General features: G+C 44.3%; 1 protein-coding gene across 1 annotated transcript in view; it reads left to right on the forward strand.

Annotated features, from left to right (window-relative positions):
- Positions 1 to 2,386: 2,386 nt before the first annotated feature.
- popdc2 (popeye domain containing 2) overlaps positions 2,387 to 16,134 on the forward strand; it is a gene marked incomplete at its 3' end in the record, with an annotated part of 30,216 nt that continues 16,468 nt past the window's right edge. The window contains 1 exon segment of the mRNA XM_037686669.1: positions 2,387 to 2,880. Within this exon segment, the coding sequence (XP_037542597.1) occupies positions 2,387 to 2,880 (494 nt within the window).

Here is a 16,134-nt window from a genome sequence, read left to right on the forward strand (position 1 = left end):
CAGGCTGGTTCTGTACAGGCTGGTTCTGTACAGGCTGGTTCTGTACAGGCTGGTTCTGTTCAGGCTGGTTCTGTTCAGGCTGCTAGACAAGCTGTCCGTGGTTTGTGTCTGCACATCAATTTGTTGAGTGACTTCAACAGCACAACAGTTTGGATCGTGTCACTCAAAGTTCACGAGCACAACGTTCGATTCAAACAACTTGTAAAGATCTAACGAGGGTCAAGTTTGTTCTTAAACAACAAGACTTTTGTTACAGAGGAAAGCTTCACTTAAAGTTTTCTAAATCCTGCACATGATTAGCACTTGTCTCTTGTGCAGTTAGTAGATTAATTCAGTTTTCAAGAACATTTTAATGAACAAAAAGTATTGAGCCTATTAAAGATATAAATATGTAGTAAAACGTTAACGATCTATTTTTATATTAGTCAAACATTTTCGTGTAGCAGGGTAGATTTGTGCAGATGGTTATGACAAAAATGCATTTTTAGTGTTAATCAAGAGTTAAACTGAGTCCATCTTAATCCTGTTGAATATAAAAGTGAATGTTTGAGATGAGGCACAGATTGTTGTAAAGAGCTTCGAGTGTCCATCAGATAGAAAGGTGAAATACAAGTTCAGTCCGTTTAATTTCACCTGAGCAGATTTCAAAGCTGAAGTCGTCAACTTAGTTTCTTATTAATTGCAATTTCCTCCGTGTGGCTTTTTATTACAAGCAACAAGGTCATTTGCAGATCACCAGTTCACTAGAGTTTTAAATGGTTGTAAAGATAATTTGACTGCAAGATGCATTTTATTTTCACTAAAGCTCTTTTGGAGCTGAGTTCAATTTTATTATAAGACACAGTTATTTATTTCTAAAATTATCCAAACTTTTAATGTAACAATTTATTTAAATTGACCTTTTCCTTGACATTAAATTACACCCAGCTGGTTTTAAACGACCAGTTTGATCTCCTGTATAACCAGTGTTTCTAAATGTTTTGTTCATATCTTGGATACTTTTATGCATTACAAATAAAAACGTCAGATCACGGCAAATGCTTAATGAAATGGTACAGAGGATTAGTTTCAGCAGTAAACATCTTACCTGCACTAGAACTTGACATCAGTTTGGAATATGCGGCAGAATTTCTCTCATTAAAATGAGCAAACAGCTTGTTGGAGGGAGACCAGTTCCAAACTGGTCATCTGAAAAGCACCCAAAAAATGTTGACGCTGCATCAAATGCACAACTGGTGCTGATGGCACTTTTACAGTCAGGGTATCAAACAAGTTGTTGGGGCCACTGCCCCACAACATTTACTTGTTTCCTGCTCCCACGTGTTAAATTGATGAATTGCCTCGTCAGCACCAGGTTCTTCAGAAGCTCGTTAACGACCCAGTGATTCACATTAGGTGAATCCTCCAAAACATCCACGACGGTGGCCCCAAGGGCCAGAGGTCAAGAAACTACAGAAAACTGGTTGCTCTGGTTTCTTACCAGTAAAACCATGGCACGCTTTGTTCTACGTGCGAGCGATCCAAAGGTATGTGGTTATTTTACTAACACAGTACAGAAACTGTTGAAGTGATCTCATGCGCTTCATTTCCCCATCAATTCCTTTAAGACACCGACACATTTAATGCGTCACGTAGTGATGCTACTGGATGTTTTCTTCCAAAAACCGAGGAGAACAAATGTTGAGATGGTGGTGGATCATGAGTGGAGTCCAGATGGAGGCCCGGTGAAGCTGTGGGGGTGTTTCTACCTGAAACCTGATCTGCACCGCCCTCTGTTTATTTCTGTGCATCTCAACGTGCACAGCGGAGCTGCAGAGGTGGGAGAGACTGCAACGTTTGGGGGGACTCTCCCCTTTAAGTGTGTGCGACACTTGTTCTGACACTGCCCGTCTCTTCCGTCCTCGTTCCTGTCCCTGTCTCTGTGTTATGTTAAGCAGCAGGCCTGTTCAATGTCCACCACCCGCTCCTCCTTAGGTTTCAATTCCAAACATGGTTATCCTTCTGGGGCTCTAGGACCCCTCCCTGATCCATTCCCGTCTTGTCCAGCTGTTGGCTGTCCAGTGCTGGCCGGTGGCTGAGGTGAACAGGCAAAATATCAGAACGCTCCGAAGGAAGAGAGGAGGCACGAAGCCAGAGGACCGAGGAAGGGACGCACCACGAGAGGAGGAGAGACTCATTCCAGCTGTGTTCTTGTAACAGCCGTGAGAACTTCTTCACATTGAAGAGTTTTCCACTGAACAGCAAGGGAACAAATATTTACCTGTGTTTGTGTTCACTGTCAGCGGTTTGATTTCACCTCGCTGTAAGCAAAGGAGCAGCTTTAGGTTCGAGTGGTCCTTATTTATTTTGTGCCTCCTTGCTGTTGGTCAGTTCTGCAGTTTGAAATATGAGTGCCGACAACTCGACCTTGTGGGACAACTTGTTCTTTGCCCCTCTCTGTGATGGCTGGAGCAACAACACAGAGGGGGCCCTCTACCAGCTGGGCAACACCGTCCTGTTCCTGGGCTACATGGGAGGCAGCGGGGCCTATGGGTGCCTCTTTATCTTCGGCTTCCTGTGTCCGGCCTTCCTGTGCCTCGCCCTGTGGGGCTGGCTGACCATGTGTGGCCTGGACGTGTTCACCTGGAACCTCCTGCTGCTGCTGACCTGCCTGCTCCAGATCTGCCACCTCCTCTACAGGCTGCACCAGGAGGGCATACGCAGTGAGGAGCTCTCCTCTCTCTACCAGATGGTCTACCAGCCACTGGGCGTGCCCGTCCAGGTGTTCAAGGACATCGCCAAGGCTTTTGAAGAGAAGGTGGTGGAGCTGAAGGCAGGACAGGTGTATGCTGTGGAGGGCAAGACGCCCATCGATCAGCTCTCCTTTTTGCTGGCTGGCAGGTGGGGAGTGTGCATGTGTGTGCATGTGTGTGTATGAGAGTGTCCATGCAGACCAATTCCAAAACTTGGTACATTGTGTAAAATGTGTTTAAAAACAGAATGCTCTAATTTGCAAACCTCATAAACTCAAATTATACTCGCAGAACAGAGTACTTTATGAAATGATTAAACTCAAACAACCTGCCCTGTTTTAAATTGTTTAATAGTATGAGCATCAACACAAGGAGAGCCACAAACTGTGCAACATCTGGCCATCAGAAGAAAAGATCTCTATCCAAACTTTCTAAAAGCAGAGCTGCATCGTCTTCAACATCCTGAAACTTACAGTAGAGAAATGCTGCAGAGTATTTTTGTGCCTGTGACTCATCAGTGTGAGTCCCTGTGCAGTCTGCCTGCTGCTTAGTTGATCTCCGTGCAGCAGGATGGAGGCTGACTTCACATTAAATTAATGTTGACCATGGTGCAGACAGCTCTGAGCAAACGGGCCACATCTGGAACAACACACACACCTGTACAGATGCATTATAAAAGTGGTGAGATGTTACATTATAGCTTAGTTTTATGTTTCTGTTTTATCTTTTCTCCACAAATTGACTGTGAAGGGGTGGACTTCTGTTTACCCTGACTTGTTCTTTCATAACGTTTGATTAGATGGACTATGAAGCAGACAGAAACTATGAGGGCACCACACCGTGCGTTCGTTCGTTTCATCTCCAAACTTTGACCACCGCACTGCAATTGTAACATTTTTACTAAAACTTCATTGATTTAAGAGTCACTGCAGGAATTTAATCCCATTAAGCCACAATGATTCTTTTTTCTTAAGGTTCAGTGAAGAACAAAGTAAAGATACTAAAATAGAGACATTTCATTCTTTGAAAGAATGCATGTCGTCTTTCATGCCAGAAATTTAAGATGAGATCAAACTTGTCCACCAAGGTGGAAATTTTCCTTCGGCTCTCAAACCATAACACAAGACACATTCATACAATGAAAATACCAACGATTTGTGCATAGAATAAAACACTTTGCATACCACAGGTAAATGTCATCGTTCGGTTTGTTTAAGAATGGTTATTGCACTCGGAATAAAGGACTTCTTTCTTCGTTGCCAGCAGGACCAGGAGTTCAAACTATCTGCTAAAATATTTCTTGCCGTCTTCCTTGTTCTGTCTGTGAACAGTTGAGACATAGCTTTTTGTGGTTTCCTCACTATTTTACCTGCCATTGAAACGATTCTTAAAAGTTTGTTTTTTAGTCTACAGCCAGACGACCACACCAGACAGGAAGGAGAAAAGTTAAAACACTCAACAGTTGTCTTGTACTCAAGCTCTAAAGTTTGCTGACTAACCCCAAGACCATCAATGTAATAGATTGCATTTGTCTCCATCCATCCATCATCTTTTACCCGCTTCTTCCATTTTGGGTCACGGGGGTCGCCGGTGCCCATGTCCAGCAATCACTGTGTGAGGGGCGGGGGACACCCTGGACGGGTCTCCAGTCCATCACAGGGACACATAGAGACTGCATTTGTCTTAATAAAGACAATTGGCACTGCTTCACGAGCTCGAGTCTGTTTATTGCAGGCTCGTAACATATACACTGAATATATGTCACATCCGTCTACTGTATGGCAAGTCCATGAGGACAATAATCATGACGATTTACAATACAACATTGTAAATAGGTCTCCCTTTTTTTTGGATAGCATATGTCCTCATTGAACTGGTACACATTTTGAATATTCTGTCACCTGAAAATTATGCTGCAATAAACGACATATCAGAATTGTAAACATCATTTCACATAAAATCATTTCATCATTTCACATCTTTTTTTTAAATCTATATATTTTAGGGCAGCGACGCCTACACTCTTCACAATCATAAGTCAAGAATTGTTCTTGGCCTGACCACTCGTCCTGATCTGGTGGTCAGTATAGGGCTGTTATTTTTGGTTGGTGACTCAGCGTCAGATGAAAACTGTGACTGTCGGTTGTTGAGCTGCACTTTCATGCTGAGCTCTTGGATCAGTTGTCGGTGTTAAAGGTGCTGGTGGACCTTTTGTGTTCCTCAAGTGTTGCTGGTTGTGATGTAGGGTCTGGCCCTTACGGTGCGGATTATGAAAGAACGATCCATCTCTGCAGGCTGGATGATGACCACTGGTTTCCAGAGTCCTGTGTTGTGCTGAAAACAAATATGGTCGCCTTGCTACAGCTTTGGTAGTGGTGTGGCGCTGTGATTGTAGTATTGCCCCTGGCGTTCTTGCTTTTCCTTTTAGCTTTTATCACCGTCTGACTTACTGTGCGAGGTTTTAGTTATCTCTGGTGACTGGAAGCTCTGACTGCAGACGTCTGCTCATCAGAAGCTGGGCTGGTGATTTGAAGTCATCAACTGGCGTGTTCCTGTGCTCTAAGAGATTAGACAGGTGGGGATCCACTCCCTGGGCACGGCCTTTATCCAGAACTGATTTGACTGTTCTCTCAGCAAGACCATTCTCTTTGGATACAAGGGGCTTGATGTGTGCACAAAGTCCTGTGTGTGTGCAAAGCTTTTGGACTCTTGAGAGCTGTACTGCGGCCCATTATCAGAAATAAACTTTTCTGGTATCCAGTGCCTGACAAATGTAGGTTTGAGTTTTGCAATGACGGCTCCTGCAGTGGTGGAGGTTAATCCTTCCAGCTCAAAATAACGGCTGTAATAGTCCACAACTATTATCTTTCCATGCCATGTGAACAGGTCTGATGCTACAAGGGGTTCTTTTGGATTTGACACGTCTCTTCTGACATATGGAGCAGTTCTCCACTGTGGAGGCGATTTCTTTGCCCATCCCAGGCCAGAAGAGGGCCTCCCTAGCTCTCTATTTACTTCTCTCAATCCCCATGTGTCCAATGTGGATTTTTTTCCAGCATGTTGCCTCTCAGGGTTGAAGGCACGACAATTTTGTCACCTTTAAAAGATGATACCATCATTACATTACGGAAAAGTCTGGTTCATCCCAAAGATCCAGTCCCCCGGCACAAACAGAGTAATGTTGTGTATGTTGTTCAGTGTCAGGAGGGTGATCAGTCTTACATCGGGGAAACTAAACAGCCACTGGCCAAAAGGATGGACCAGCACAGAAGATCAACATCATCAGGCCAGGACTCTGAGGTCTACACTCATCTCCAGGTCAGAGGTCACTCTTTCAGGGATGAAGATGTTCACATCCTGATGTAAAATACTAAAAACAGGAACATGTCTGTGTTGGTTTATGCCATGAACTTAGCAGATGTAAATCCATTTAATACTTTATTTAATTCATCTATTCATTCATTTAAAAGAGACAATATAAACAAAACAAATTAATAAAAATGAAAACATTGAATGAAAAGAGTGCAGAAAGAAGAAAAACATTCTTATATCTGCCCTTTATTCAAAAAAATATAAAATAACTTTAAACAATCACTTAAATTAATCACTTTAATATCCACTTTAAAGCTAGGAATAAAAAAAATGTTTTATGTTATCAGAATTTACTTCCAACTTTAAAACTTATCCAACATTAATAAAACTTACCTCAAGTTGTTTTTTTGGACATGCATGCATATATTTGTACAAACTGTACTTGAGAGGAGATTATTACAGCCTCATATAAAATCAATGATGATGATATCGGAACTGGATCGGTATTGGCCGATATCCAGGTTTAGGTATCGGGATCGGATTAAAAAATAAAAAATAAATAAATAAGTGGATTGGTGCATCTCTAGTTGTGCAGAACAGGGTTGATCACACTTTTCTGTTTTTATTGTCTCAAATCTGTCATGTACTTTTGTTACTACAGCATAGCCTGCATGGTTTCCTTTGTAATCATTGATGCATGATCCATCAACAAAATATGTGATGTCTGCTTCTTCTAATGGAGTAGACTTCAAATCTGGCCTCAGTTTGGTGTACCTGGCAGCTTCGGGTACACAGTCATGTGGGTTTCCTTCAAAACTAAAAGGAACAACATTGGCAGGATTTGTCGTGAAACATCGCTTTATGGTCACATCAGGATAAGTTAACAATGGTGTGCACTGTAGGCTCCTTGCAGGTGTTAACACAATTTTTTCTTGATATACTAGTTCAGTAATTTTGTGGTGTGTATAAATCACAATCAAATAACCCATTGTTATCACAGATGCTTTTTCACTGGCATAATTTAATACAGCTAGTCCTTGGTAGCAATCTTGCCAACCCTGGACAACATTATCAAGCTTTGTGCTGTAATAAGCGATCGGCTGTTTTCGATGTCCTAAACAAGTTTCTTGCATCAACACTGCTGATGCATACATGTTTTGTCGGTTTGCTACATACAGAAAAAATGGTTTTGTATAATCTGGTGTTGCTAAACATGGTGCAACTTGCATGTCATGTTTGATTGTTTCAAAAGCTATTTTAGCTTCGTTTGTCTACATTAAGGGTGATTTCAGTGATTGATTCCCTGTTTGTTCTATTTCGTATAGGCTTCGTCCTTTAAGGCTGTCACTGGTGGGTTTATCCAGTCATGCGAAGCATTGCACTGAAAAATTTAGTCCGTGCCCACCTGTTGTGTGGGCCCCACCCTGTCCGTATAGATTACGTTAAGAACGGGTAATCGGCTCCCATTTTTCTTCAGCAAGCTAATAGCACTGTCAGAAGAACGAAGAAGAGAAGTTGTCCAGCTTGACCTGGGGTCCCGCCACACCAACCTCCTGCCGTCCTGGAGAGTTCTCCTCCCCGAGGAGAAGCAGACGAGCAGCCTTGTTTCAAGGTAAGCGCCGAGGAATATTTTTCAGTGGCGGGTCGCTACACGCTGGACGACGCCATTGACCCTTTTTTCCTTTTTTTTCTCCCCTTTTTTCCTTTTAACGCAGACTCTCGGAGCGAATCGGATGGTTCCTCTGGGACAGGCGACGTCAGTAGCAGCCTCCGCTGCTCCCTCCCTCCTGGAGAGCATAGTGTCAGAACGAGGGGGGCTGAGTGAATGCTCCCCCCCCCCCCCCCCCCCCGGGCCTTTTCGCATTGACGACCACAACGCTCCCAGCTGTTGGTGCCCTCCTCTCATAGCTGCCCAGCATAATCCAGGAGGCGGCTGACATGAAGGGACTGTTTTCCGTCCCTCTCCTTCCCCCACCCAGATCGGATAATCTAGCGGGAAGGTTTTTTGGCTCCACCCCGGCTCGCCGTCCTGATCCCATCTGGCCTTGTTTTCCCAGCAGTGACGTCCTACTGGAACGAGGCTGCAGCCGGACCTGGTAGACTAAGAGCGCCGGTTTCCACATTCGCGCCCATCACCAGAGTGGAGGGGCTTTACCGAGCGGAAATTCCCTCGGTGCCCCCCTGGAGCCAAGCCTGGCGGAGGCTCTCGGAGCAAAGATGTCCAGGTTGGACCAGCGTCCTGCGCCTCCAGGGAGGCATGACCAGATGGTGATGTCGCTCTCCAACTGAGCTCACCAGTATGCGTTCCAGGCGGCCACAGCGAACAATAACATTGCGCCGCTGACATACAGCATCTCAGAGGCCGGAGGGACAGACCTGCCTCAGGAGACGAAGAGCTCCATCTGCAGGGTGTCTGACATGATCCTCAACCCGTGTGCCTCGTCTGCTGTCTGCCTGTCTCGCATCACAGCCTGGATGACAATGGTTCAGAGGTCCACCTGGCTTGTCACTCCCCCTCCCTGTCGGAGAAGCTGCAGATGGACTCGCTGGAAGGCCCCATCATGATGGATGCGCTGTTTGGAGCGAATTTTCAAGGACATGCTCGAAAAATCGAAAAAGCCGGAGGTGGTGTCGGAGTATGTTCGCCATCTGATCAAGCCACACCCGCGGCAGCAGCAGCCCTCACCCACCTCACCCATGGCCCCGCATGCTTAGGGGCGCGCTCATTTTCCCTCGGGGCACGCCATCTCACATCAGCACGGATGTGAGCCCACAGACTTTGTGCGGCACAAAAGCGCTGCGCACTTGCGGCAGCCCTAAACCTACACGGTTCCGCATGCTCGGGGGCGTGCGCACCTTCCCTCAGTGCACGCCAGCTCACATCGACACGGATGTGAGCCCGCAGCCTGAGTGCGGCACACATGACGGCGGTGATTGGCGTCCGTAAACAACGTGACGCAGCATAAACGCATGCCCGCTTCCCGAATGTTACGCGGAATGGCAGCGAGCGTGCGTTCCAGATAGATGGATGAACCGTTTTTATCAGCAGGGGATTCACGCTGCAATTACAGCTCAAACCCCCGTTTAGAGGAACTTTAGAGACGTTTTCTGTCATCTCCAGAACAGATCTCGTCCCCCCACGCAGAAGTTCAGGAAATTCTGATAAAAAAATGTAATTTCCAGGGTTCCAGAAGGAGAGGAAAACACAGGGTTCTACTCTCATCACTTCCTGGTCCCAAAACGGACTGGAGGGATGAGACTCATCTTAGATTTGTCAATTTTCAACTGTGAGACAACATTTCCATTCAAAATGTGTCGAGTCGGCTCTGCAACCTCTACACAGAGCAGGGAGGAGAATTCTGTTTTATCTGGACGATCTGTTGCTGCTGACCCGCTTTTCCAGACAGGTGGCAGCAGTGCAACTCACGTGAAACCGGCAGAGTGATAACAGCTGTTTCCGTCATGAAATTATTAAGGACATGTCACCTTCTCACACAGTGTGACACCTCCAAAGGTGGTCCGCTCGTTTGCATGTGGACCCGGTGAGGCAGAAGAGATGGTTGATAGGTGAGAATTGACCTGAGACATTGGGAAACCCTCTTGTTCTGTCGGAGGGAGTTCCCGTCAGCAGACCTACGTCACACGTGTCAGTCTTCACAGACGCGTCCCTGTCAGGCTGGGAAGGCACATGCATATCTCGAGCTGTGGGGGCGCTGTGGCCACCCCACACAGTAGCACATATAAATGTTTTTGGAGTGTCGCACGGTTTTGAATGTGATTCAACACTTTGCCTCTGTGCTGCGGAATCATCATGTGTTGATTCACACAGACAGCAGGTGACTGCTACATACATAAACCGGCAAGGGGATGCACGCTCAGCCCAAATGTTACACATTGTGAGACAGCTGCTGTGTTGGGCACACCAAAATCTGCTCTCCATCAGAGCAGTGTACATCCCCAGTGTTCTGAACAGGGGGGCGGATGTGATGTCCAGAGGTGGTCCATGTCACGGGGACTGGACCCTCCATCCAGAGCTGATGGCTCAGACGTGGCAGAAATTTAGCAAAGCGGCCGTAGACCTGTTTGCAACATGAGAGAATGCTCAGTGTCAACTATGGTTCTCACTGAGCCCGCAAGACGAACCACAGCTAGGGGTGGACGCGTTTGCTCACAGCCCGTGGCCCAAAATACTTCTTTACGCATTTCCCCCACTCCCTCTGATATTACGGTTTTCTGAACCGAGTTCAGGAGGAAGGACTGACAGTTCTCCTGGTGGCTCCCGAACGCGTGAACGCCCCATTGCTCTCAGTTCTACGACACCTGTTATCGGGGCGCTCGTGGGAACTGCCGTAGAGGGAGGATGCTCTCCTCCAGGCGGGAGGAGCAATCAGGAGTTACACAGAAATAGGCCAGCACCTTTGAATCTGGCCGCTGAGCGGATCCGCTTAGAGAGGATGGGTCTCTCTCAAGATGTAGTGCGTACGATCCAGGATTCACGTGCTGCATCTACCACAGTGCTGTACACATCAAAGTGGACAGCTTTTCAGCGCTGCTGTACGGAGAAAGGTGTAGAGGCCACCTCATGTCCACTAGGTGGCATGCTGTCCTTTCTGCAGCAGCTGATGGACAGAAATCTGGCATTCAGCACGATTAAAACGTACACTGCAGCCATCTCTTCCTGTCACGCAGGTTTCGGGGACAGAAAAGCTTTTAATCATCCGCTGATGAAGTGTTTTTAAAAGGTGTACAGAGACGCAGGCCTGTTTCATGCCCACTTGCTCCACAGTGGGATTAATGCTGGGCCTACGAGCCCTGATCAAAACTCCATTCGAGCCACTAGATCAGGTTCCGATTAAATTCTTGTCTTAGAAACAGCCCTGCTGTTGGCTTTAACATCCGCTAAGAGGGTGAGTGATTTATCTGCCCTCTCTGTCGCTTCGTCATGTCTCAGAATTCAGGCTGATGGCAGCTCAGCTGATCTGAGGCCTAATCCAGCGTTTATGCCTAAAACATCACAAGCTCTTTTAAATCAAGAGTGGTATCGTTGGAGGATTTTTCCCTCATCCTCATAATCAGAAGAAGAAGCATCTTTCCATCTTCTCTGCCCTGTACGTGCGTTGACGTGTTACGTAGCAGGCACGGCGGCATTGCGTCAGACTCAACATTTGTTTGTGCACTATAGAGACGCATCTGCAGGTCGCCCGTTATCCACCCAGCGCCTGTCACACTGGCTGTGTGAGGCCATTTCTGAAGTCCACAGAGCATCAGATTTATAGACTCCTGACAACCTCAGGGCGCACTCGACCAGAGGTATCGCATCTTCGACTGCTTTGCATAATGGTATGACAATGCAAGATATTTGCATTGCGGCCGCATGGTCAACACCCTGTTTATTAATTCACTTTTATTTACGTGGTGTCAGCTTGTTCCATGACACATTCTGTCCTTAGTGCCTTAACAGAATGAATATTGTTGTTTCATGGAATCTCGTTTAAAGTCACATCTGACTGCATGCATTTACAGTGTGAGATGTTGTTATCAGTCACAGGTTATGACTGTTGTTCTTGTTCTATGGTTATTAATCAGTTCATGACAACTGTCCTCAATCGGTTCATTTGATTAATAATCAGTTCATTTATTATTAATATGTTCATATTGAAGAGCCGTGGATCTGCTCTGTTCAAGGCCTTTTTCAGCCTCTCTTTTTCTGGTGAAAACCTTTCCGGGACATTCATGCACTCGGAACATGTAAATTACGCAATGTGCGTCTGTGCATGGTACGCGTAAATATGCAATGTGTATTTACGCACATGGAGAGTTGAGTGACAAGATGTTTTTTGGGCAAGTGGGCGCTTCTTATGGTGTTCGAATGGACCCAGTGAGGTGGAGACTACATCTGCTTCGCCCTTAACCCATCAGCGACAGCCTTAAAGGGCGAAGCCTATACGAAATAGAACGTTGGTTACGTACTGTAACCCCAGATTCTATGAGTATAGGCGTAGCCCTTTAAGCGTCGGGCCTCACTGGCTCCTAAATGGCTGAAGAAAAAGCTTTTTGGGAGCCGATTACCCGCTCTTAACGTAATTTATACGGACCGGGTGGGGCCCACACAACAGGTGGGTGTGGACTAATTTTTTTCAGTGCGATGCTTTGCATGACGGGATAAACCCACCAGCGACAGCCTTAAAGGGCTACGCCTATACTCATAGAATTTGGGGTTACAGAACGTAACCAACGTTTTATTAATTCTCTGAGTGGTGCTTTTTTTTTGTGTGCATAATTCTCTATTCACTCAGTTGAATCCAGTCATTCCTAAGAATGTCAACATTTGGCTAACGTTCTGCGGTTGAGGGGCTTTGCTCCCTCCCTCCAGATGTTCTGGAGAGCTAGAGACAGTTCCATGAGAGATTAGCCTTCCAAGATATTTGACTTGTGATTTACAAAACTGTAGTTTTGTTTGAGATGCTTTGTGTCCTCCCTGAGCTAACTTTTGGAGGACTTTAATGGTGTCTTGATAACAATCCTGGATTGTTGGTGAACAGATCAAAATATCATCAACATATTGACACAAAGTACTATTGATTTGAATGTCTTCAAGGTCTTGCTTTAATATTTGATTAAACACGTGTGGACTGTGTTTGAACTAGGGGTTGAACGAGTATATAATTTTTAAACTCGACATTAACATAATAAAACCCGAGTAGAACTCGAGTATTTGATGACGTCATAGATCTCAAGATACAAAAATAAATAAATAAATAAAACCGCAAAAAAAGGTAATTATTTACAACAACAAAAAAGACCAACAAAACACTGGGAGCGTATATTATGCTCCTACCATTTATCATACTGCAAATAAGTCACAGGAAAAACTAAACTATTAGTTATTATTATTAAACTGCAAACGTGAAGAAACGTGCAGCACGTCAAAAAACGAAACTTAAACCGAAACTGGCTCTGGTTTGGTGGATTGGACCCGGTGTTACACCATACCCTGTGACCTGCAACAGTGTAACACCGCCCCCTACGGTCATACGGTGGTCACATAATATGACGTCACTACGGATACTCGACGTTACATTTTTAACATCGATAGAGGTCCTAGCAATCCATGTGTAGATTACTCGAGTACTCTGTTAATGCCCTAGTTTGAACCCTTGTGGAAGTCGTGTGTAGGAATACTGCTTACCTCGATATGTGAATGCAAACAGATCTTGTGATTCTTCAGACAATAGGGATGATGAAAAATGCTGAACACAAATCAATAACTGTAAAATACTTGGCTTCTGAAGTGATGTTTGTCAGAAGTGTGTGTGGGTTTGGAACTTCTGCTGCCCAATCAGAGATGATGTCATTTATAGCTCTTAAATCATGTACCAGCCGGTACTTAGACTTGTCTGCTTTTAACACTGGTAGTATAGGAGTATTGCATGGACTACATGTTTATTTTAGCACTCCTGCTTTCAACAATCCATTTATTGTTGAGCTTACTCCTTCTTCTGCTTCTGGTTTCATTGGATATTGAGGTTGATAAGATAAATTCACGTTTGGTTTTTACTCAATTTGTACAGGGTTTGCTGATTTGACCAAACCTACATCTGTGTTGTTTTTTGACCACAACTGGTCTGGGACGTGTTTTAGCATGTCCATTTTTAATTCATCCAGACCTAACTCAGGCTCTGGAGTGTGTTGGGTTTGTTTTTTCCTTGGCGCAGTTATTACCTGTGGTTTTGCTATCATAGAAGTACCAGAAAAGGATTTTGATCATGCCTGCCTCATCTGCAGTAAATATTAAAGGGTTGTCTGTTGCTTTCCACTCAGCTTGGGACGCTGCTAACATCATTGGTTCAAGGTCTTTTGTCTCAAAGCCTTGATTTACCATTAGGGTTATGTGAGGTGCAGATTCTGGAATGTTGTACCATTTTGTGATGAATGAATTAGTCTGAACGTTTACTGCTGCACCCTGCTGCCCTATTACAATGTTTTGTGTTATCAGTTCAACATTTACCGGTAGTTTTTATGTTGCTTTGTCCCATTCTTCTTCAAACACTTTACTGCATGAAGGATCATAAAACATAGTTTAATGCCAGTCACTTGCAGGTGGGTTGGCTTTAGGAAGTTGAACTTTAATGTATTTTCCCCATTTTTCAAAGATTTCTGTTACTGGTTCTGTAAATCTCCACACCAGTTAATATTTACATGTTCAGTTTGGGCGTACATTTGGAAATCTAGTCCTGAGTTGTCAGTATAGATTCCTTGTGGTGAGCACCAGATTTTTGCTTTTAGTTTACAAAGTGCATATCTTCCTAATAAATTTACTGGGGTTTGATCCAACACTAAAATTGATATCTTGACTTCCATCCGTCCATTATCTTTTACCCGCTTCTTTCATTTTTGGTGACGGAGTCGCTGGTACCCATGTCCAGCAATCACTGTACGAGGGGCAGGGGACACCCTGGACAGGTCGCAAGCCCTTCACAAGGACACACCGAGACAAACGAGACAACCATTCTCTCTCACTCACACCTAGGAACAATTTAGAGTTGCCAATCAGACTAACATGCATGTTTTTGGTCTGTGGGAGGAAACCGGAGTACCCAGAGAAAACCCACATTGTAATACATTGTGCAATTTATATCAACAGGTGTGTCTAATTTACCAGCTGGTGTACACACCTCCTCAGCTTTCTGCAGGAGATCCATCACTACAGCTCTGGGCCCTGACTTAATCAGTTCTATACTGTAATAATATCTGCTACTTCTTTGAGGCCTCCAAACCAAAGCTGTTCATCTTTTTCTCATCACTTCCACATTTATTTTGTATTTTGACACCATTTTTTTTTACATGAATCAACTTCCAGTTTCACATCATACTGAAATTCTTTAATCCACAGCTCCACTTTTTCTCGGTTTTCTGATCCTCTAAAAAACCCATAAATTTAACATCATCTTCCAGTTTTCTAATTGACTGATTATTACCCATCCTGGTAATTTTACTGAAGTTCCCCAACTAGTCCTTTGAACCCTATATTATTTTTATTTATTTATTTGTCATCTTTCACCTTCCATAATCCTGAAATTTATCATTTTATTTATTTTGTGCTACTTCAACAAATCATATCTCAAAATGTTTAGTTCATTAAGGAAATGATGCTGTGAATTCTGGTACTTGCAACTTCATCTTTGTAGGAATGTTTTAGCCTTTTTCTGTATCTTTGTTCCCCAGTAGAAATTAATTAAGCCCATTTACATTTCCTATCAGTTTATTCCTGTAATTTTCAGCTTTCTCTGCTATTTCAGCTACCATTTAGCTGTTTTTATGCTAATTTCAGCCTTTTCAGTTGGTTTCACATTTATTCTGCCACTCATTTCAACCTTTTGTTTCAGATAATTTCAGCAAAAATGTGTTCTCTTGGTAAATGGTGAACGGACTGCACTCGTATAGACTTCTTATCTTATCAAGATACTTAAAGCTATTATAATACAATACATCCTTCATTCACCCATTCATACAGCATTCTACTTGATAATCAATGCTCTTTCACATCATATCCTGATGCATGCTCAATAATCCAGGTAGAAAAAAATCAAAAAAGTTCAATCTGGTCCTCTGGACATTCAAAAAACCAAAACAAAGCAAAAAAAAAAAAATGTAGAAACGTTTCTTCTCTCAACCGAGAGACTTCCTCAGTCTGAGGTGCTGTTTTCAGCTCAGTCTCTTAAATAGCACCTTCTCAGAGTGGATCAACCAGTTTGCTGCTGACAACCAGAACCAGCTGATCACATGATCAAGAAGGACCATCAGCCTAACAATGGGTCATTAGCACCTGATGGCTGTTTACTGTTCACAGAGGGCTGAGTGATACTAGCAATCACAGCATTGTAAGAGGGGGACAGTTGAACCCGGAGGCTCCACCCCTGTTTAATGATGGACGATTTCTTTTCACAAAGATGGCCTCCTTTACTCCTCTCTCAAACCATCGTTCCTCTCTGTCCAGGATGTGAACATCTTCATCCCTGAAAGAGTGACCTCTGACCTGGAGATGAGTGTAGACCTCAGAGTCCTGGCCTGATGATGTTGATCTTCTGTG

Source organism: Nematolebias whitei, chromosome 13, assembly GCF_014905685.2.
Source record: "Nematolebias whitei isolate Nwh7 chromosome 13, NemWhi1, whole genome shotgun sequence".
NCBI classification, from domain to species: Eukaryota; Metazoa; Chordata; class Actinopteri; order Cyprinodontiformes; family Rivulidae; genus Nematolebias; species Nematolebias whitei.